General features: G+C 36.7%; 1 protein-coding gene across 5 annotated transcripts in view; it reads left to right on the top strand.

Moving 5' to 3' along the window:
- CTBP1 (C-terminal binding protein 1) overlaps window positions 1–24,630 on the top strand; it is a 245,708-nt gene that overhangs the window by 39,252 nt on the left and 181,826 nt on the right. For 4 of the 5 annotated variants that reach the window (XM_075055380.1, XM_075055469.1, XM_075056088.1 and 1 more), the window contains one exon: window positions 14,626–14,786. In XM_075055380.1, coding sequence (XP_074911481.1) covers window positions 14,729–14,786 — 58 coding nt within the window. In that variant the 5' untranslated portion in view covers window positions 14,626–14,728. Of the gene's footprint in view, window positions 1–14,625; window positions 14,787–24,630 lie in introns of those variants that run through there. The other variant, XM_075055912.1, reaches the window with a different exon arrangement.

The following is a 24,630-nucleotide window of genomic DNA, read 5'->3' as shown; positions in this document are numbered from 1 at the left end:
CTGTAGCTATTTCAGTCCTTAGGATATGCAGTAAAAAGTATCCTAACTCCTGTGATCAAAAACTGCACGCTGGATCTATAGGCATGCATTTTTGTTTTCAGGATTATAGGATGTTTTATTGATTCTTAATTTTCTGTTGTTTCTTTCTATGTTGTCAAATTTGGTATTTTTAATAAACAATAGAATATTTAGAACTAGAATGGAATGAGTGATTTGCTTTTGGAACAGTGGCAGATGCTTTGTTGCTTTCTGAACCTGTTGTGTTTCCGCCATGCACTTGTCCCGTTTAACACACTGGGGCAAACAGAGCCCGTTACAAATGGCAGTCTGATGTCAAACAAAAAGTGAAGAAACAGCAATTTTATCCTTTACCAAGTGTGACCAATATAACTTCTAGTATTGCATAGATAGCTTATGTTATAACATTAGATCACTGCTTGTACGTGGATAGGAGTCAAAATGAAATGTGTCCAGGAAGGATTTATTTTAAAAGGACACACTTTGTAAAAGTTGATTGTTGTAGTTATAAATATGTTTTATTTAAAGTGCCAATAAGTGTAACTTCTAAATGAAGTGAAATACTTTTTGAGGCTTATCTTAAAAGGTCTGAGGTTGCTATGTTTGCCTTGTACAGAAGTCAAAGATATCCCTAATATTTAAAAGTAAAGCAGTGCACTACAGTATTTCAGAGTGGTGTTTGGGTCTTTAGTTGTTGTAACGTAAACAAATTATAGGAGTTAGTGGATTGCCAAGCTTAATATTTCCATTTCCTTCAAATGCATCTTCTGGCTACTGTTAAGTCTATCATTGCATAGTAATACTTGAAAATCTTGTACTGATGTAAAATTTAATTTCCTTCTATTAAAAAAAAGTAATTGTCTTACATTTAAAGATATATTATCGAGGTTGATTACTGCCTAGTTGTATTTTTTGCAGGGAATGTACATCTAATGTAAAGTGAAAGTCTATTTTGCTTTCTTTCTTTGCTTTCTAAAATATGTTAATATTTTTAGAATTTATAAATACCCAGTCATATAACTGCCAACCGTTATGCATTCTTCCATATAGATTTCAAAGCATCAGGTAACAAGCTGATGCCTCAGGAGGGAGCAAGCTTTAACTTCAAGTTGTTTGAGGAATTGCTTCCAGCGGTAATTGATGGTGAAGTGTTCTTGTCACCAGTGCAAATGCAGACGAGTTTAGAGAAAGTGATTAGGGGGAATGTATTTCTACACAGAGGACACGGGATAAGAGAGGGATTTTTTGTTGTTGTGTAGCTACTATGTGCCGTTTGATTTTCCTCAGTTATAGGATAACTTGGATATAATTAGGATGATCTTGGCTTTATTGAACAAATGTACTGAATTTTGTCTCTTTCAGGTATTTCACTTTTCCTAAGTTGCTTCCAGTGCAACAATCTGTTTGTGTGTAGCCCATTTAAGTGTTGCGTATTTTTGAAGTCTGTGGCATGGCAATCCTTCACCTCCTTGTTGGGATAGTTCCCAAGTCAGGACGTGGGAGAGTGCGACAGGGACCTTTCTCTGGGTGGCCTGGAGCTGCTCTGAGCAGCTTGGGGCAACTTGTGGTGGTCTTGAAGTTAGAGAAGATCAGATGTTCTCTTTCCTGCTGCAAGAGGGAAGAGGAGACACAGAGATCCAGTGCTGGCATGCAGGGAGGCAGGCCCTATCTGAAGAAGGACAAACTCAGCTTTGTGATACAAATGATGAGTGAACTCCTAACCTAAGCTCCAGTCTGTGGTGGGACTCTGGATATTTCTTCTGCAAAGCAGAAGTAGTTGCCTCTTGTCACCCCTCTTCTGACTTGCTTTCCATATCCAGAGTGTGCCCTCTGGAAGAAAGAGACTGAGCATCTGAGATCTGAGCATCTTAAACTATAAAATATATTGGCATGTGAGGTGAAGTGGATAGGGTCAAGCATTTCTGCACTTGCATACTGCCAATATTTACTAGAGGCAAGATGTGGATTTTATTAAAACAACTGGAATTTTATTAATCAGCCAGAATGGAAATTCTTGCACAAATGGAGAGCAAGCTTTATAAAATCTTTAGCCGTGCATTTTCTAATATTTCTTTTTTCCTGATGGGCATTTTACAGCGAAATAATAGTTCAAAATTAAGGTCCTTAATTAACAAGTAAAGAACTGACCCAATGCCAGCAACAACTGAATCACTAATATTTTAGGCCATCTGTTGTAGAATTGTCAGATAAATCAGAATTTGACATTTTACTCCCTTTATACAGATAATTTTCGTCTAGATCTTGACACAGAGAAGCTAACAATCTCAATCCAGATATGCAACACTATCAGATAAAACAAAAGCACATGTTGTACTTTTGATCTATTTTAAAACTTGAATTTTCAGAGGACAGTTTTTCATTTGTTTTTGAACTTTAATATAAGTGCAGATATACTCCATTTGGAGTGTTGAACTGCTGATTTATTTGAGCAAAAGACATTTATGTTTTCAAATCTAATTACGTATAGGGAGACCTGTTCTTCAATTATATTGAAAATAGTCAGGAAATGGTTGCAGGATCTTTATCTTTGGTGTGCAGTCTTTGAACTACTTCTGGAGAAATAATACCAGCAGTCAAAGCAAGGTTAACGTTTACCTATCCTTGATAGAAATTAGTGCCCCAGTTCCCATGTTTTGCCATATATGCAGATTTCATAACTATTAAATTAGTTTTACCTGGTTTAAAATGCCTTTATGTACAGTAAATTAAAACATAAACATCATAGTGTTTATTATGAGACCATAAGATGTACTCTGCATTCTTGGATCTCTACATATGAAAATCCTATGGTCATGTTGTAGACCACTGTTTGCTTTTGGTTTAAGTCTGTTTGTTTTAAGAGGGTTTTAAAGGCAAAGACTTATTTTGTTGGCTACTTGCTTTGTTTGTTGTCTTGCTCAGCGAAAAATAGTAATTGATCAAAACATAGATAAAGTTGTGATCAGGTGAATAAAAAGTGGCAGAGGCGTGTGAGCGTACTGAAAATGGATTGGAAACAAGAAGCTTAACAATATCAATGGTGATAAACATTTTAATTTATGAAATCATTGTAAAATTGCATATACGTGCTAATATAGTACTCAACAGTTTTGCAATCCATTAGAAAGTAGTAGAACAGCACATCATTTATTCCTTACTTTTGGGGAGGTGAAGATGGAAGTGCATAATTTTTCAGCAGCTCAACTAACTGAAAAATAAAATTGTAGCTGCATATATTTGTAAACCTTTCATTTGCTGCTTACAGCTAAGTATACTTTGTTACCAACCTCCTAATTAAAGCAGATACGAAGATGAGGAAGTTAGTGAGGCAATGTCTCTAATGTTCCTTTATGAAACACCTGTAAAAATGTATGGGGCATCTTTGATAAAAGTTGAAAAGAAAATTCAAATTTTAGTGGTATTGCTACTCTTGACATTGTAGGATTTATTGACTGTTATTTCACTTCTTGCTTCTAGCAGGTAAAAGCAGAATATGTCAGTGAAAGGCTTTGAGGGCTAAGCTTCCATTCTGATGTTTTTGTTTTATTTAACATTCTTTTTTTGAATCCAGAGATCTCTTACAGGATTTTTTTGGCATCACTGCAGTTCTAACTAGTGAAGTTGCCTCAACCTATTCAGCCATGGATTCCTGTTACAATGCTCTTCATGCTTGGTCTGGTGGCTGTTGACCTCTTAATGTATTTGAGTTTCTTGTATTATTTTGCCCCAAATGACAGTTATTGAAAGTTGGGGTGAGGCAACTCAGAGATTTCTGTAAAGGGATGGCAGATAATCTTCCCCACATTGCATGAAGAGCTGACCTATTCTATGCAGAATATATTTTCAGAGTTAGAAAGTAATTTTTTCCTTCTTCCTGTAGAGCATTACAATTAATTAGTATACAGACTGGGAAGGAAAATGTTTTGTTTCTCAGTAAAAGTGTAATACTGGCATCTCCTAGTCTTTGTTTTAGAAGGAGCATTGGGATTGTCTCCTCTGAAGTTTGTTTTGAATTTGGTATTTTGAAAAGCTGCTTTTGTTTTTTTGTCTCTTTTTTTTTTTTTTTTTTTTTTTTTCCTGAAGACAGGACAATATCATCTGGCTATTTAGATTCTAACATTAACCTTTGAAATAGTTCCAAGTATTTTAGTGGAGATGCTAATGCTATGAAAGTGAAAGAGAAGAGGCAAATGGTAACCAGTTCTGAATCATGTCCATACAGGCTCCCATAGTTGAAAGGAGAATCAGAGTTTCACTCAGTTCTTGCATCTCCTTACAGAGAACTGAGTTAATAATTCAGGCATTCTGCCAGACTTAGGAGCTTTGTTTTCCTAGCAGTGTAGCTAAAACCCATGAAGGAGCAAGGAGGAGTAAGCAATAGCCTGTGTAGAGTTCAGGAGTCATCTTGAGGAAGAAGTGAGGAAGTTGTAGTGAGGAGAACAGAGGACAGCAAATACGTGAGACTCAGAAAATAAGGAAAATGTGAAATACTAGGGTTTCCCAGCTATGAATGAAGATTCCAAGAGCAGTTTTTTGCACAGTGATCCCTGCAGATCTTCTGATGAACACCCTTTATGAGTAGTATTTTTGGAGTAGTTGGTCTGCAGAAGAGTTATGAACAACTTCGACTATTGATAATCAAAAGTAGCACAATGAGTCTTTCATGGAAGAAATCCATGTTTTTTCTCCTGGATGCAGTACTGCAAAACTCTGTTTTTTTTCCAAGTACTCTGATTCCAGCCAACTGTCATTCTTTTGACGTTACTGGAGGAGCTCATACTACACCAGAAATCAATGGGAAGTTAATCTAATTTATGTGAATTTTTATCTAGACCTTTTTAAAAGTCGGCATTATGGCAGAATGTGCCTTGGAAAGCAGCACAGGGTACTGGCTACTAAGGGACCTGCTGATGGGTGGTGAGTGGACGTCTCCTTTTTCTCGGTGACAGCGTGGAATTCTCATAGGTGAGAAATGTCATCCTTCTCTCTGACAGGAGTTCAATACACTAAAATGATTCAAGAGTTTCTTGAAGCAGCATATTCAGTATACAGTGACACAGTATGCCACCACCATGTCTCTTCCACAAGGAATCCTATGAGGAATAATTCTTACTTCAGTTATAGTCATCTGCCTGATAACTGGTTAAAAGGTTTGAGGATGTGAACGAGCAGCTTGGATGCTGGGTATAATCTGCAGTGCTACTTCTCTTGTCTCACATCCTTGGCTTTTATCCACATTTCTTGAGAAATGCTACTTTGTCCATGTCTAGCTTTCAGTCTTTTTACATATTTTTTAAAGTCTCTACTTAGTTTTTGAGAGAATATTATATTCAGGGCTTTGGCCTTATCTTCAAGATGTAAAATGTTACGAACTTGAGATAGTTTAAAACTTTTAGATAAGAACTGCCTTCTTCAGCAACAGGATCATTCTAATTAACTTGAAGGTTAGTTCTTCTTGATTAATATGGGCTGGAAATTTTATTTCCTAGCGTAGCGTAGGACTGAAATGAATTTCCATTAGACTCTTATGGTCTTACCACTTTCCAGACCAGCTGCCAAGTGCACTTCTTGCTTGATCTTTCTTCTGTAACAAGATACAAAACAGCATATATGTTCAAATAAGGAAACTAAAAATAGCAGGCTGCATATACAGCTCTCTTCCCAGATATGAGAGAGATTAAACTGTGAAAATTTATAGTTACATCAGCTATTGCAGAAGGATACTGAGATGCTATGACAAATGTAGTTGCACTAAAACCTTTTTGGAATAAAACAGAATAGCTTGTGCTGTATGTAATGTAGGGGTCTTGGATCCTGATGTGAGCATGAAGAAGCTTTGTAAGATCTCGAACACCTACCTAATGATTACAGTGTGTGAAAACCTAATCGCCTGTTTGTTCCCTTCTGCAAATTTCAAAACTGTTTTACAGCAAAGATAAAGTAGTTTTGAAGTGCATCTTGAAAACCAAGCAAGCTGCTGTTCTGTGACATTTGAGAGCTCTTGAATGGGACTTTGGAATGTAGAGATAAAGAACATGATTCCCAAATTTTTAAGGTCCTTTCTCTTGAGAGACACTATATCTCATCACTGTATGAACAGAAGAGGGAAAATTCAGTTTAAAAGCTATACCCCCCATATCTCTCTGAAAAGCAAATTTTGCAGAACTCCATAGTGAAGAAGCCTGTAGTGATTCTAGTTCTCTGCCTTCACACTACTGAATAAAAGAAAGAGCAGATGAGCTTAAATGCTGCATATAGACAAAACAATCAATTTGGAAAATGAGTAGTGTATGCTAGTGTTGGTTTATAATATATTATATCATATACAGTAGTCAGTCTCAGATGCATGAGACTATCTAATTGTACTTTTAATTCTTTGTTTCCCCACACTTAATTGCGTTAAAGGATACTGTATCCTAGCCACTAGCATTAATCTTCTACACAAGCAATTCCTGTAATTGCGACGGAGATTGCTTATAGAATTTAGCAAGGTGTAAAAATGCTCTATATTACTGTGATTGAGATGGGAGTGTAGTTGGCTGGAAATTTCTTAATGAAATGTCATGTCAGGAGATGTAGATTGACACCCAAATGTAGGGAAAAGAATTGCCAATTAAACCATTTCTCTAGTTGGGTATGAAAGTTGTGATTGTGGAAAGACGGTCAGTGATGCCTTCAAGGCTAGATAACTGTTTCCAGGAGCCCAGTGGTGAGGGAGCCACAGTGGGAGATAATCTGGTAATTACCCTGTTAAGTATTTTTGTTGAGTTCAGTAGTATTTTCTGTTTTGCCAAGTAGGTATTCTAATAGCTTGGGTTTTTTATAGCTACAATTTACAGCACTTGCAAGCTGATCTTGATCTGTAAAATGTAATGTTGTGTTGTGGATGTGCATTCATGGATTCCCCATCATTGGAATATGTCAAAACCACCATTTTATAATCTTGTGCCATAAAAATAAAGGCTTATGATTATCTAATTATTACATTACGCTTTGGAAGATGTTTTATTTGGTACTAAAGTAATTTGATTAAAAACAGAATAGTACAAAAAAAGTTCTTCTCAGTATCAAAAAATAGTGGAGAATAGGTCAAAACCACATAAGCTTTGTTTTTAGTGGCGTGCTGACAAGTGGCATTCTTGGCCTTATTTTGAACATTTTTATCAACATGAAAAAACCACTTCACTGATAAATATGGTAAAAACTGCTGATGTGATTAAAAAAAAGAGAGATAGAAGTGCTGCAGAGCAATCAGGTTTGCTTTGATAAGCTGTCCTTTATCAAATTGTGTTCAAATTTTAGGTCATAAATACAGAATGAGAGACTGTCAGTTGTACTCACAGGGCAGAGAAACCCATCCTAAAAAAAAGTGGCTGTGCACTGGTGGTGAATAAACTGCTGAACCAAGTGCAAAGTCTTTTTATCTTATATGTGGTCCCAGAATTTAGCCGAGGACTGTGAAGGAGAACCATAAAGGTTCTTCTGCACTGGACATTGATGTAACTGCTCCTGCAAGGCTTTGTCTTGTTCTAGTACTCGCAGACCAGTACTTCAGTGACTTGCTGTTGAATTTAAGGATGCAAAGATTTGACACAATTTAGGACTAGAAATGTGACTTTCTAAGAGAGTATCAAGGAGCTTGGTCTCTCCTGCAAGTAGATCAAGGGATGGCTTAGTGATACCCAAGAGGTACCTGTGCAAAGAACATCAGAGAGTTCTTCCATCTGCCAGGCAAAGCTGTAAGAAAAGCTGGTGACTGGAAGTTTAAGCTAAACTGACAGTTAAGCAAAACCAGTCAGTAGTAAAGGACACTTGTTGCTGGAAGAGCTTACCATGTACTATGGTGGAGTCTATGGCACTGGCAATTTTTTAACTATGATGATTTTCTAGGGGTCTATTATGATCTATATTGGAGAGACTGTCAGTTTGATGATTCCAGCAGTATCTTTTAGGCATAATAGTAGTAACTCGTTTCAGTTTTATTTTGTGTTAGGATGTTTTTTGTGCATCCCTGTGAGCTGTGGACCTCACTTTCTGCATGGCTGGATCAGTCCATTTGGTAGTATATCTCTGCATTTCCTAAGAATCTAAGGTGTTCCCATGTGTCGAAAGGGAATGCTGGTCCATCTGTCCTGTGTCCAAGAGTGGTCACTAGTGGATGCTTAAGGAAAGTATTGTGTTTGTTCTGCTCTTGCTCCCCATGAAGCATCTCATTTCATGGCAACTGTTGGATGCTGAGCTGAACGGACATTTGGTCAGCGTAACATAGCACAGCCATTGCTATGTGTGTGAACAAAGCAAGCGTGCGCTGACGTTGTTTTTGCCTTTGGTATTTACCAGCTTTTGGATTTCTGACCTGGGTTTGCATCGTGACCATTATTATAAGTGACCACTGATGGGTTTTCCATAAACATGTCTAATTCCTTTTAAGAACCACTTAAAGTTTTGGCATCCATGATACCTGTGACACCAGATTTTACAATTTAATTACATACTCCATGACAAAGCTTCCTGTTTTTAATGTGCTGGCTTACTATTTCACTGTGTGCTCCCTAGACATTGAATTGAGACATGATGCACATTTTATATGCATTTGTTGTATTCCCCACAGTTGTGTCTTCTTCAGACTGGGGAGTACCAGTGCATTTCTTTTTCTTCTTTTTCAGAAAGCTATTCCATGCCTTGGACTGTACTTACTGCCTGTTCTGGCACTTTTTCTAGTTCTCCATCTTTTTTGAGATAGATGCATCTCAGATTTAGGTAATGCCATTATAATGTTTGGGGCTTTAGTCCTTTTCTGAATAGCATCTAACATTCTTTTTGGCATCTAATTCAGTAATCACTTCACTTCTGTGATTAATTTATTGATCTTGAAGCTCCCTGTATGGTTTCACTTAGACTGTACTGACATCTAATGGTAAGGCAAAGTGGCTTAATCACACTTAATGGCAAGATAAATTGTCTGACAGGCAAATATAATTATATATTTTCTTCTTAATTTAGTATTAATTTTTGTAAGACAAGATGGAATAATTTCAATTTTTGCACAGAAAGTCTAATCTAATACTTTTTCTTCTGGCAATTAATCTCTTTTTGTTCTGCTCTTTGGGTCGCACTTATTTTTAAATGCAGTTTAAATCTTTGCAAGAGTAATTTTGAGTACAGTGAAAGTGATGTGGTGGTTTTATACTGCAGAAGTTTTTAGTATAAGTCACAATATCTCCAGAAAAGGATAGCAGCATGAAATAAAATGTAAGAACAAATACTGTCCTGCAGAACTTTGGAATAGGATGTTCTATGTTGTTGTAGCAGTCTTAGTATTGCTGCGTTTTGAAGAAACATGCAAACAAAAGTATTTGTCCTCTGTTTCTCATCCTCCTATTTGAGGTTCCTCTATATTTTTAATTGGGCATCTTTCAAGCTCCTAGTGATAAGTACTGTTGAATAATACTTTTGAACTTTAGAAATAAAAAATTGAGTTCAGATATCTTAAAGTTATAATATATGTTTCGGTGTAGTATACTGTAACTTCAGCGAGACACAAGTATCACCTAGCTTCCAGTATGAACCACCGTTCCTCTGAAATTTTTTCTTTTATACAGAACCAATATTGCTGCTGCTGACACTAGAAATGTTCAACTAGATTGTAGAGCTTTTTGAAGTAGAATATTTCTCTTGTCATCAGCTTTTTTTTTTTTTAACCCTTTCTCAGAGTTAGAGCCCATCTCTTGCCATTGCCCCAGAAAATTGACTTCTTTACTATGGAAGTGCATCTTTGCTTTTATTTGAACATTAAGTTAATTTCTCTGACTTAGCATTTTTACATGTCACTTTACTTTCTGCTGTTTATCAACTTGATACTATCTTCTTTTTTGTCAAACACAAGATATGTTGTTCTGTACTAGAGAAATAGTTTGAAATTTAGATAGACTTCCATTTCCATTCTCATTCCATAGCTTCCTTGCAGTCTAAGTTGTCTTCAGCATGTGTTGTAGTCTGTTCTTCTCCCCAAAAAAGGGGAAAACCCAAAACTTAATTTCTAAGGAACATCAGTAATTGTTGTAGAGTGAGTAATTCTTATTTGTGGGTTGTGCATTGCGTTAGGTTTGTAGAAAAGCTTACTACTTCATGCTTTGGGAATAGTGAAGTCCATAAAATGGATTTCAGAATTCCAGAGCATATGGTTTAAATTTGTAATCTGGTGCTCTGTTTTTAGCTCCACAAGCTGGGGAAGCAGTTGTAGCACAGAATATCTCAGATGCTAGGAATATCTGACATCCAGCCATGAAGCTGGTGTGCATCCTGCGAGTCTTTCTGGTCATTTTACTGAAGAGATACTGAAACATCCATGGGTGGAGGAAGATGAAAAAACCCCCTAAAATCCCACAAAACTGGTTTCTCTTTCTCACCTGTTCAGGTGAACAAATTTGAGGTAATGTATTCAAATTGGTGGTCATACAGTTGCAACTGTAGTCATTGCAGAAGTCATCCTGCTGCTTGGTGAGCAGTCCCAGTTGCTGTGAGCACACTGTCCAGCTCACTGATGACTCTGACAATTTTGCCATGAAATCTTAGGTATGGTTGCCTTGGATATAAGTAAGAAATTTTTTACAACGAAGGTGATGAGACACTGGAACAGTTGCCTAGAGAAATTGTGGATACCCCATCACTGGAAGCGTTCAAAGTCAGGTTGGATGGGGCTTTGAGCAGCCTGACCTACTAGAAGATGTCCCTGCCCATGGCAAGAGGGTTGGACTAGATCTGTTTACTATCGGACACAAAGCTGTTTACTATATGAAATGAACAGTTACTGCATTAGGATAATTAAAATATTTATAACAAGAGGAACAGCATTTTCTTTATCTTTACTTATTGCTTCCAGAGCTCTACAGAATGGACATTTTGAGGCTTGTGAGGTGTCATGGAAAATAGAGATCTTACTGATTTGAGTGGGAAGAAGTTTAATTTGTGTCATCAAAAAATGATGGCAATGGAATATGGAATATAAACCTACTTAAAATTTTTCTTACAATAGCATTATTTTATACTTTTGAAAGTCGATAGTGGAAAGAAAAAATATTTCAGTGATTTAATGCAGTTTCAGACTGAAGAACATATATTAACATTGTTAAATTAAATGAAGATTGAGATTCCCAAAGGTAACGTGAAGCTTCACAACCTTATTCTTGATGTGTTAATGATCTATCAGTCTGTTCTGTGAATTTCATTTCTGTTTTGGATTTCTTATGCTTTATCATCTGCTTTGGGACAGCTTACAAATCCTTCCATACAAAGGAAGCTGACAGTGAGGTGAAGGTAGAAATCAGCGTTTTGCCTTTCCCAGCTGTATAGGTGAAAAGTTTGTGGTCAGAAGAGTGTATACTCTGAATCTTTTTGTGAGTGGGCGAACTTATCGGAGGTTATGCATGATACAGTTGACAATGTTTTCTGGTAGGCTTTCCCCTGTTCGAGTTTAGTAGAAACATGGTCTGGTCCACACAAAATTCTCCCATTAGGCTGATGCAAAGGAAATGGTCCTGCATAGCACGCTACAACCTTTCGGGTTTGATGGAAGTTCTTCCCTAGTAATTAGGAGTTTGTCTCAACCTACAAGTATGTCAATAATTAACCTACTGTTTTGCCTTTTAAAAAAATTTTAATTTCTTAGTTTGCTTCCTTTTTATCCTCTTTCTCTGGAGAGAAGATTCCTTCAAATCTTCTCAGTCGTAGCTTATGTTTATCCTTTACTCCATTACCAGTGTTATCTGTTTTGAAAGCTGAAATTGAAGTTGACTTATTTACTTATCATTCCTGTTTTAGCCTGTAGGATTTGCTCACTCTCACACAAAAATGCTGGATATTCCCTTTTCCTTTTATCTTGAAGTCTTAAAATGAGTAAAGCTCTTCCTTTCTCAAGAAAGACCTAAGTGCTCCAGGTTGCAATACCCAGAGGCATATTCTCTTTAAAAATATTTTCAAACTCTGGAATCGTCTGCCTGACTGAAAGAAAAAACTAATATTCTTTTCAGCAGTGTATATTTTAATCTAAAATTTGTACTGCTCAAAAGGGTTCCATACTTTGTTGGTATCTCAGATGGCTTTGTAGCTAACGCTTGACATATATGATAAGCAGTATATATTCTTAAATCAATTGGATTCTCACTTTGTCTTAAAATATTGAACTACAGAAGTCTGATCTTTAATACTGCTTGGCATTTTGTGTTCTGATTTTTAATTCATTAGGCAGTGTGCTTGTATTTTTAGTGAATTTCTCAAATACAATTATTCATGTTGTGGTTTAGTAATTGCAGTAACTAATGCTCCCATAATTATAAGGCTTTTGTTTTGCTGGGAAATGCTTCCCATATCATCATCTTCTCTTTGTGTTAGAACATGAAGTATAATAAAACTGTATGAGGGTTAAATTTAGAAATGTGTTAACATGTTAGTTTAATATTTTTCTCAAAAATGTTTTTTTTAAACTTATGACAACTTACTATGAATAAAAATAATTTTAAAACAATATTTAAAAGAAAAAATTACTTGATTTATATGCTACTCTTTGAAGCTACTGTAGATGGATAGAAAACATCTGGTGACACTTTCAATGGCAGGTCAATAGTTACAGATGGTCTGTTTTTTACAGCTGTCATCCAGCTTTGTATGTAGAATGACTATGGTGGAAAAACCTTTTGCTGAATGGATAAACAAAACAGCACAAGGAGGCCAGCAGGCATGTATGTTTCTACAAGACAGGAAATTAAATAAGCTATAAAAATTTAAACCAAGACTAGTATTTAAAATGTTCATTATATTCTGGTTTCTGTTTCTTATCATCTAGATCTTTCCATGTGACTATTGAAGGAAGTACATTATAAAAGAGAAGTGATAAGCAAATAAATTAAAGACTAGTTTAGAACTGATCCTCTATACAAGTTTGGGGTCTTGGCTTAAGCAAAGGCAGGTGGCTATATAGCTAGCTTTTAAGGTTTTAAAATGCATGTTAGGTTTGATGTAATGCTTGTGCAATCTTAGAGCCACATTCATATTGAAGAATGTTGTATTTTGTAAGAATAATCAATGTTTGGAAATTTAATAGAGAATTTCTAAAATGGAAATGTTCTTTTTGTTTTTTTTTAAAGAGGAAAAACTGGGCTTCTGCATTCTTCATTGTTTTTTCTTCTCCCATTCATAATGGCATGTTATATTCAGTTGGAGTCAGACAATATGCAGAACAGCAGAAGAATCTTGAATTTGAGGATAAAGAAGAGGTGTGAAGGGAAAGTGAAGAAGAGGATGAAGCTGAATAAAGTGTTAAAAGCATGATGAATATCGCGTATCAACTCCATTTTTAAATGAAAATAAACACAAAGGAACTTTTGTTGAAAGTCCAAATGCACCAAGCAGGGTAGTGCTGGTAAAGATACCTATTTTAATGCAAATATGCAGTTCTTGAAATTCAATATATATTTTTCATTATCATTTCACTTGGAATGCATGAATCTTCATATTTCATTGATGAAATGTGCTTATATTTGGTTTTAGAAAAATTTAGCCTCTAGAAAGAAACAAGCAGATTTCTAGGTTCAGTCACTTGTAAGGCCATTTAATGCTATCCACTGATGTTGAAAGCTGTTGGGCAGGAATAAAAAGAAACAGGGAAGTGAATTATTTGGCTCGTTTTAATGTGCAGTGTGCCTGTAATACAGCATTCTCTGAGTTTGTTTCTCAAAGTCTATTGAGATATTGAAAGGTAGATAAAAGCGGTGCTCTGATTATGCTTTCTGGAGGATCTGTATACTTAGTTGCATCCCCTTCACTTGCTGTTGTGCACTTTATAATCTACCGCTATGATTAGATTCTTGTTGAAGGATTTTTCTTCCCTCTCTCCCCATCCCCCTTCTTGCTTCTCAGTGGTTTGGCTTAAAATGCAGACTGCTTGTTGCAATACCCTTATGCTGTCTTGCCCAGCTACACGGTATCTGAAAAGTGCTTAGTTGTATTTGCTGCCAAAGAGCTTGCCTAGTCATGCATAAACCTGCTTAAATGCCATTTGGTTGATATAGAGGTTGGCATTCTGTGTTGTCACCATGATGCATTTCCTCGGGTCTATGCCCCTTGAATTGTTTCCTTCAACTTCCAAGTATCAAACTCTGGTTATCATCGAAAGCTTAAAAGTTAAGAAGGAAAAGAGTACTTTCTCTTGCTGTGAGCATTATGATGCAAAAGTATGGCTTTACAGTTTCATTCAAGGTGGACACTTTTCTTTCTTTTTATGGGAATCATGTATTTGTGCCTGCCCGAGATACCTTCTTTAGCTGGCAGTGTGTTTAGTGAAAGGGCGAAAAAGTATTTGAGAATCAAAAGGCAGAAAACAGCAGCTGTCTTGGAGCATTTCTTATACTGGCTTGTTGGAGCTGTGTTGTGTGCTTTGCATCTCTACATGTTTAGAAGGCAGTTTGTTGTGAAATACCAGGTTACCTAATATGGTTTCAGAACTTTATGTCTTTTCTTAATTGTTTAAATAACACGTAGATCATCTTCCTGGGAAGAGGTGGAAAAAGATCTGTGTTTTGAAGTGTAAGATGTTTATCTTTCCGTTCACAGGTGAAAATAAGTTTATAAAAGACAGTAAGCATTTCTGACTTGTGGCTGGCTTGAGAAGACTATCACCAAGCTGTGTGGAGACGTTCTTTGAGCTTCTACTCTTATGTCTCTAATGGACAAACACAAAGTGAAGCGGCAACGTCTGGATCGCATATTTGAAGGTTAGACACTTCATTTTTTCATGTTAACTGCATCAATTAATTTCATGGATTACTGATATTTCTGGAGACTGGAATTCTTTTCCTTTGGTCAATTAGTGTATTCTTAGTTGAGTTGCAGTTCCTGCTGGGATTATGTTAACTATGCACAAATGCTGGTTTTGGGTGAAAATAGATCTAGACAAAAGTGACTAGTGTGTGAACTCTGTACTGTTCTACAGTTAAGTTTGCTTTCAACTTAGTATGTTACAGTATTCTACCTGAATGTTGTGAAAGATAGTGGTTTTATATGTAGTAAGAATCGCAAAAGGATAAGATGACCACATGATGCTCTCTAGAGTCTTTCTCTACAGGCTTGCTTCCTATAGATTGATTTAACAGCCTGTACCTGATCCTAGGAAGGAAGTAGAAAATCAAATGAAAACAAAACACAAAAAAAATTCCGGAAGACCCCCAAACTTTAATGTGTATTAATAAAAATATCCTGAATTCTGGTGCAAGGAGTGTAATCATTTGCGTCAGTCATTTTACCTTAAGTCACAAATGACCGAATTCTATATACCTGGTATTCTTCATTTGCTTTTAGAGTTGGTGTGAAAGCAGGTTGAGGGATAAGGGGTACTATTTTTAAGAGTATACATGAATGATTTCGGCTAAATTAATTTTTATATTAAAATGTTAGCTTCTCCTTAAAAGGCCAGGTTATAATTAAATTCTTTACTAACCCATTTTGATAGGATGGGAGAAAGTGCACAGACTTCTGGGCACATGGTCTCTGCATCATGTCTAATACTGAAGCAGTGAACTGCAGTTGAAACATTTGCTTCTCCACGCGTTGGTCTTGAGACTTTTTTCTAGCAGCTGTGTTGGTGTAAGCAGTCCCTGGCAGCTGATTCTTTTTTTTTTTTGCCTTTCTTTGTGCCAATATGAGTGTAACCGTATAATGAGCTAGATTGAGAAGATGACTCATACTAAAAATAAACTTTTTGTTGGTATATTTTCCATTTAGGTAAATTCCTCAGTCTAGGCCACTGTTCAGCTGACAAAGCAGTTGCATTGAAGGGGGCAGTTGGAAAGGATCAATGTGGGGCGCTGGGACCGTTTACCCTGACGTAGCCAGAGAAAGAGGCTTTTCATCAAAGTATCAAAGGGTGCAGTTCCACATTTGGTTTAGATGACTAATCTCCCTGTTAGTCTCTACTAAAACCGGCCAAGCCCGCCCCTGATTGCCAGGTCCAAACTGTTACCATGTCCCACCTAGACTGGTTGGCCAAGCGGTCAGTTGAATCTGCTCACTGGAGACTAATCCCTGCTCAGAGAAATGGGGAACTGGCTGCTGAGGACAGGGAATTTGGGAAGGCTGCTCCTCTTTCTGGGCAGCTCTGCAGTCAGCTGGAAATTACCTAGGAGTGTGCTGGTGCAGTGCCTGGTCCTCCCCTCTGTTCCCAGTCTCAGGTCCTCATACTAGGGTCTCTGTGTCTGACCCTTCAATAAAAAATGCCTGTGTTAGCTGAATTGGCAGATTGTGAGGAGGACAGAGAAACCCATCCCTTTTGATGGCAGCCAGCAGTTAGATCAGCTCAACCCACTTGATGGAATTTCAGCCTCCTTTTGGGCTTATTATATTGATCAACAGGACAACTTAAGAGGAAGACAGTCTGTGATGATGTGGCAAGGGATGTTGTCAGGGACAGAGGTGACAGACCAGTAGCCACTGTGGCTCTTTAAAATAGCAGTGGCTTCCCCCAGACTTCATGTTCACATTTAGTGATGCTGTTTAATCAGCGCCTTTTGTCTGGCTTGTTTTTCCCAGCCCTGCACAATTCACTGCGTCCTATGGTAAAATCTGTGCGGCCATGCAGTGTAGGGAATTGATCCAGTTGAAAAATAACATAGGAAAAGTTTTTTAGCTACCTCTGCTTCCTAATCCCATTTACCACATGCTAGACAAATAGCCATGCTGGAAAAATAGAGTGGGAGGACCAGGCAGAAGATAATCAAGAGGAGAGGGGGTGAAACAATGGATATGGAAAAAAGCTTGAAATTTTATGGTTACAGGAATCCAATTTGGCTCTTTAAAGCATCTGAGCTGTATTCTGCTCCTGAGTGTCTGTGTGTTCAAATGTTCAAGAGTTCTTTGAGGTTTGTAAACACATATCTTGCTGATGTTTTTAAATTACTATCCCTGCAACTGCGTAAAGTGGGATAAAAACTAGGTGGTTGGTTTGCTTTAAAAAGGCTTTTCCCTACCTATGTTCCTGTTCAGGTTTAAAAAATCAAATATGCAGAGTTGTTCCCTGATATATGCGCTTTTCATAACACAACCTAAATATTTTATATTTTAGAAATACACATAACATTTTACAAAGCTCAAGAAATGTAATGAGCTATATAGCTATTAAAGGTGGTTTATCTTCTGTGCCAGCTTTTTTGTTCATCAGTTTGTGTATAGCTTTCTCACTTAACCTTTGCCCTCAGAAGAGAAATACTTTTAAGATGCATTTTTTTTTGTTGCAAGTTCCACTTATAAATGGGCTACAATGATTTACTAACTATTACTATTACTAACTACGTGTTTTTTCATAAATTGTTTAACATAAAAACTTGTAATGGGCAGACATTAATACATTATTGTATCCAGAAAGAGACACTGGTGTCATTCTGGTTGTGACATACAGCATTTTATTACTGTCTGTATCCTTGTTTGAGGAGGGGATGATAATCAGTTGAAGTTCAATTTCGGAAAAATGAGTGCTATGGGCCTGATTCTCAAAATGAAATGCTTATGTTGAGAACATGTGCACAAGGTTGCACACAGCTTTTTCTGTGGAGTTAATGGATTACCACAAATGCTCCTGTGAGTTAGGTAACTGTGCATGCACAATGTTATTTGAGTTGAACCGCTTTCATGTAGCTTTAGGTAATTTGCACACTTGCTTATAGTAACTAGTCATGCAAATTGAGCAACAAATTGAACAGGCATCGCTGGATTTACTATTACCTTGGAGTTAACGATAGTATGGTAGTAGTATTACTAAATTTCAGTGATACTCAATGCAGAAAAAACCTGATTCTATTACTTTGGGAGCAATTACTTCTCTCTTAATGTAGCTGAGTAATTAATTTTGTCTCTGCGGTACCTATGAGTCCCTTCAGTGATTTCTTAAATACAGAATTGAATATTTGCTTTTAATCCTGAAGCTGTTTGCAATTATATTTTCATGCACATTTCAATGGTCTGCCATTTTCTTATGCATATCATCTCAAAAGGGTGGTATAAAATGTGCTTTGACACCCCAGTTTATATAGCTCTCTAAAGAAGAGTTTACTTAGATGATGGAAATTGAAGACTGTCCCTTGAAAAAGCCAGATATTAGATTCTGGTTTCTGACTTCTACCAGTAGCTGTGAATTATACTTAGGCACAAATACATGATTCTAGGCAATCTGAGATGCTAATATTAAACTCGCTTCACAATTTATAAAATAACATTTAGGATTCTTCCCTTGAAGATAAATAGTATCAAGGCATGTGAAAGATTAATTAGTTACTGATTATATTGTTCTTTGTCCCCCTCTCCAGTGATGCTGGTGATTGCAAAGCGTAATTATAGTAGTATACATTTGGCAGAACAGTTGGAAGTGTCACAGTGCAAAAATAAAATGTGTTCATTTTGTGGGTAATTTGAAAAATTCTAAATGTTTTTGGCATTTTGAAAAGTTGTTATCCCTAATTAAGCTATTATTGTACTTCATATTGTAAGAAAACTGTAAACAATGCTGTGTATTTGCTTATATTCTAGAAATCTTTAATTAAATGTGTGTATGTTTCACTGACCGTTGCTTAGAAGTTACCTTGGGGATGTCTGACCTCTGTTGAATTTGCTGGGAGCTAATAGATGAAGTAGGAAGGCAACAGAAGGTGGCTGCAGTGTGAAGAAAATGTTACTTTGAATTGTCTGTGAACAGGCTTGATAAAGTGAATTTTCTCTAAATACATTACATTGTACAATACACAGTGCTCAGTCAGCCACTGCTTTTGGTGGGTTTCCAAGCTTTAGGAAGCTCCTTAAAGGAGAGAGCTTAGGGACACTGGTGGAACTAGGAGGAGGAAAGGCATGTCTCCTCTTACATTTCTTCTTGCTTGTTTACACAGATATTAGGGATTAGACTACAGCACATACTGAAAATGTAACTGCAAAGTTGTGAGAGTGCCTTTTCCAGTTTGACTGCTTGAGAACAGACATTTCTTTCCAGAGCACCTTGTATGTGGTATTTATAGCAAAGACTGTAGTGTAGGCAAGTACAAGTCTGTGAAGACCCTACGTGCCCCCAGACAGATGTTACATGTTTTCGTAGTTCTGGTTTTGAGAAAGCAAAAAGCATCTTAGCACAGCTCAGAGCTTCTCAACAATCATTTCAAGTCTTTTTTCTTTTTTATGCAGCACTGGTATACATCTTAAGGTTATTCTTTATTCACAGGTTGCCTCTTCCTTTTTAAAAGTGCCCAGAAGAAAACTTTAAATGTATTTTAGCTATTTTAACAGTGCTACTTTATTACCTAAGAAAAGAAGAGTTGGCTGGGATCGTAAATTGGAAAAGAAAGTGCATATTAATGGGATGAATTTCTGAAATTTCAGATAAAATCTCTCATCTTTTGCTTTTATGAAGGGCAGCCTTTCTTTGGGAAGGTCCGGTTACTGGCAGATACCCAAGCGTTATGCTCTTTGAAGGACAGTAAAAGTGCACAATAAAGGAATAGTTTCTTTTCAAGGATATGGTCTAGGCTTTCTTTCCCTATAAGAAAACATCTGTTTTTAAAGCTTCTTTTTTCGGCTTGTGGTGCTATATAGCATGAAATGTAATAAGATGAGTCTTCAATTCATAGTTGATGTGGTATATTGATGGTTCCAGGAGGAATGCAGAGAAAAAAGCAGATATAAATGGAATTCAGTTTTCTTCTTTCCAAATTTATAAAGAAATCTTGAAATACAGGGTGACTTAGTTTAAAAAATGCATTCTCTTCCCTGATTTTTTTTTTTCCTTGTGCATGTAGTAGAGAGCTTGGCTTCTTAACAAGTGGAAAGTACCAGATTGACAAATACCAAGTGTTATTTCATGACCACTGATGGAGCCTATCTGGCTTGCGTAAACTGTGATTTGAGCCATTGCAGTTGTGAAATTAGGCAGTTAGGTTTTCCGCATATTAATGAGGGAGATGGCCTACTTTGGCAATGCTTGGGTTTTCCCTGCATTTAAAAAAGGATTTTTACTAAAGTTGGTATGTACTGTGTAAGTTGATCTGTAAATAAAAGGAAGAAGGATTAAATGTTTCCAGGCAGTGAGTACACTTAGCTCTTTCTTATGTAAGTGGGAATCGCAAATGTCAAGTTCCTTGGAAAACGAGCTATCAATTTTCTTAACTGACATCCGAATTTGAAAGTGTTCATAGTTCTCACTCGCTGCAGATATCAGAGAAAGAAAGGAAATAATAAAATGTGCAGACAATTGTAAATCACATAATACTTTATAGAGTTCTCTTTATGCATACTGATCTTAGTACTAAGCATACTAAATATGCTAAGTGTTTCTTAAAAAGAGATTAATGGGCTGCCTAGTTGCTTGGTGTCTTTGACAGACTTTAGAAGAAGGCTAATTGAAGGATTAGGGCAGCAGAGGGAGCTAAAAGATTCCTAATATTTTATCATTTGTTGTTTCCTAAGTGCAAATTGCTCCTTCATAAAATACCAATTAACTTTCACAAAAATGTGATTTTTCTAACCTTAAGTGCCTTCAGCAAATAAATAAGGATTTTGATCTGGGAAAATTCCTTTTCTCCCTAGCAATCCAGTATAAATTAAATTAGGAATCAGGTAGTAAAAGCTACCGAAATCTTTCTGCAGGAACGGCCATCAAATCTTTCAACTGTAACAAATGAAAGTGTTTAAGCAAACAGAGTTTTCTATGAATAACCCAAGCAGAATATTCTATGAGTAAACCAAATTATTTTCAGATACAAGTGTCTTAAAATAAAAATGCATACATTCTTGTGTTGCATACAAGGGTGTTCTAACAATTCAACACTATTTTTCTGTGTTTTGACTGTAAGAACTTTGAAAATATTTTTATGAGCTTGAAATATAGAGAATTTGGAAAAATATTTAATCTGTTATGTAAGAGTTGTCTTCAAAGAAGAGGGAGGCTATTCTAATGACTAAGATAAGCTGACTTCGAAATAATACAATGAAAATGATGCTCCCGTGAATCATCAAGTAACAAGATCATTTGCCACTTCCCACACATTAAGGAAAGTTATCTGTATGTATATTTGGGGTATGTTTGCCCGAATGCAAAAACATCCTTTATCTCATTACAATTATAGTTGAAATGCTTATGCACAGGCTTATGTTTCATTTTTGGTTTTATCCTTAATATTCAGCATTTACGGTGCAAGGCGTTTTTGGCTTTCTTTTGGATTGCTGCAGTAACCTGCTTTTGTAATTTGAATCTTCATTATGTGCTACCTAAACAGCTTTCAAATTTGCGTGCACTTAAGCTACTACAATGTTACAGAGGTATTACTAGTAACAATGCAAGCTGTATGAAAAGAAAATTAGCTTAAAAACCCATTTTGCCCTAAATGATGCTGAACAGTAGCTGCTAATGAAAAGCATTATTTTAACAAGAAGACTGGGCGGGGGGGAGGGGGGAACCTGCAGAGAAAAGAATCTCCATGATATTTATAAATTTTGCTGAAATATTCAGGTTGCTGATTAAAGTTATGAATGTTTTAAAGAAAAGTGTGTTTTTGTGGTGTCCAGCATTACATTTTGTCTGTATAGTTACATTTTCATTGGTATATTGAAATGAAAAACACTGCTTGCTTGTGACAGACAGCAGCTACGTTCAGCTATGATATATCCAGTACACTACATCCTACTGCTATAATAAAGTCAAAATAGTTTTATTTAATGTTATGTCAAAGACTGTTTACTGTATTTAACACTGTATAGCCTGATGCTGTGTTTACAGGGTTGTAATCATTGTATTTTTACTATCATATATATTTGAATCGTAATCTAATACTTAACCGTACCTCATCATCTAATTCCTGAGTAATCTTCAGAGAATTAAAAAAAACTTTTTGGACTAGATATTTAGCTTTTATACAGATGAGCTCCTGGTAAAACTTTTCAAAGCTTTAGGAGTCTAAGTACTTGGTGGTAATATATGCTTATTTCTGCCTGGGGTCAGGGAAGATGCTCTGGAAGCCCTAGATTTATACATTGTTTTACACTGTGTTCTGGAAAACCGAACTGTGCAAAGATTAAGTGTCTAGGTAAACATACTGAAAAATTTAAATAGTCATCTAATTAAAGCAGACATGTTGAGCTTTCATAGAGGCAGTTCCCATCCTTAGGGAAGTGCAGTCTGACATGCAAAAAAGGATTTTGTTTTGTTTCCTCCCTTAGTGCAGTCAGGATGGGAGTCTGATTATGCAAGTGGAAACAAGAAAATAAAAGTGGAGACAGTCTTCTAGTGCTGAAGGCATCTACAGCTCCGTCCTTGTGCCCTTGTTCCACAAGGTCAGTACTGAACATGAAGGGTGCCTCTCCTTAAACAAGAGGAATTGCATGGAGGCTTTGCCAGGGGAAGAATATCTTGCAGATATCTCTGCTCTCCTTAGAAAAGTCATTGTGATGTGATGGACAGGTCATTTGGAGTTCAGAAACCTGTGTTTTATCTTTTAGCTTTTCCGAAGTCAGATAGTCGGTTAGAAAACAGAAGTTGCCTCTCCGCCTCTGTGCCTTTTCTTTTTCTTTGACAGAAAACAGTCAGTCGGAGACTTTCAGAGTTACTGTGATATAAATAATAGCCAGCTGTTGTAATAATCTTGGAATCCTTTTAAAAAATGAGGCTTTGCTAACTGTGAAAGTACCTGGCATTTGCAGCAGGTAAAAGCACACCCATTGGTACCACTGTAGATCCAGAGCTCTGCAGTGGTTTTTGACCCTGCTCAGATGCTTAAATAAGAAGATTCCTTCTTCCTTCCTTTTCTATGAGAATTAAATTTAAATTGGTTGTGACTTTGAGTAGATGTGTTTGGGTTTTTCTGAAGCCAGAAATTAGCTGTTCAAAATTACTCATGTCTCCCTTTTCCTGATGCTTATTTTTCGAAGTATCATCCTATGCACTGAATTTTCAAACCTCTCATTCCACCAGTTAAATGGAGACACACCAAAAAAACCAGTAAAAATTACAGGCAATGGCAGTAGGACAGCAAAAGATGAAAAGGAAAGACTCTTTATTCTTTTGATCCTACCTGTATTTTTCAGAAACTTTCCTTGTGTGCTAGATGATGACACTCAAAATTCAAATAGACTGTGACTCCTGTTAATAGGTAATTAAGAATAATTGTAAGTGTTAATTAAATACATGATAAATGTCTCTTTTTGTCAGGGAGTGTACATTTGAAGAAATAGTTTTATTAAATGCTAATAAAACTTTTTCCCAGGCAATTTTGTCACTATTTCTTGTTCCCTGCTGTTCCTTTCTTTCTTGAAGATTGCATCAGTCATACCCATGTGGGTTTTTTTCTGGGTATCAAATCCCACTTAGGCAGGTGTTACTTAGTTTCTACAACATCTGCCAGTCATTTTTTGTTGTTGTTGTTAGTTTATCTAACCTGCAGATGGTCATGTTTGTCTGTTTGTGTAGTGCTCCGCAAACTCCCATGCTTGTTCCCCGAGTGCTGCTCTGCGCTTGCACGCAGGCACCATCAATTTATCAAACTCAAATAATTTAGTAACAGTTAATTCTTGCAATAAACAAAAGCAGCTGCACTCTAACTATCCTTATCTGCATGAATGCATAGATTGTAAAGGGCTTTTCTGACAAACAAGACAAAAGTTTAGAATTTCAAACTGGAATTTAGGGCATGTAAGTCAGAATGACTAGACGCTGATGTTTAGAAACAATATAATAATGCAGAGAATGAATTAGTTACCATAGTAACTGCTTTGTTTTAATAATTTGGTGGGGCAATGAATAGAAGGAGCTCAGAAAGAAGTAGTAGGAATCTTAATTACATGTTGTGCAATGTGAGTAGCTTTGTTCATTAATATTGAAATTAATTTGATTTTATAACAAATTGAAAAATGTCTGTAGAAGTTTTACTTTGGAAGGGCGATAAGAATGATTTACTGATCTTTTTATTCTTATTTTTTCCTCCCCTGGGAAAAATATGATCACATTTTACATTTGATTATGGCAATGCAGATTATCGATTTCTTAACAATAAAACACGCTCAATATGTTGCATTGTAAGCGTGACTTCAATCTACGTGCTGTGATTTGTTGCCTGGCAGTTGTTGGCAGCCTAGCAACATGCTTCAGTCCAGATCTGCAAAAGGATATAAAAGTTAGGAGTTGTGGGGAAAGCAGGTGTCTCAGTACTTCAAAACCCATCTGAAATCATCAGCACCTTGAAAGCCCTTTGCACTTTATGGATGAAATTTAAGTAACCTCCGCACTTTGAGATCATCTTCATTTTCTTTCCTCTTGCAGGGTTGAGCAGTTTAGTGTGCATTTTGTGCTTAAGACAAGGCAGGATCCTCAAACAGAATTAGCTCTTTTGGAGGCAGATGCGCATCAAGCAGGCCTTCTGTGATCGCATACAGCACGCATCAGCTGGACCCCGCTTTGCAGAACGATAGCAGGCATGATGGTGCTTTATTTAAGAAATTCACCTGCAGTGCCTCCTGTCCCAGCATCTCTCATAAGGCAACAGTTGGCTGGGTCCGAGATGCCTGTGTGCTGGTGAGTCAGTGCGTGTCTGGGGACCGGCT

This window comes from Buteo buteo, chromosome 1 (assembly GCF_964188355.1).
Source record: "Buteo buteo chromosome 1, bButBut1.hap1.1, whole genome shotgun sequence".
NCBI classification, from domain to species: domain Eukaryota; kingdom Metazoa; phylum Chordata; class Aves; order Accipitriformes; family Accipitridae; genus Buteo; species Buteo buteo.
Note: the sequence above shows the minus strand (reverse complement) of the source record. Positions and strands in the feature narration are given on the sequence as shown.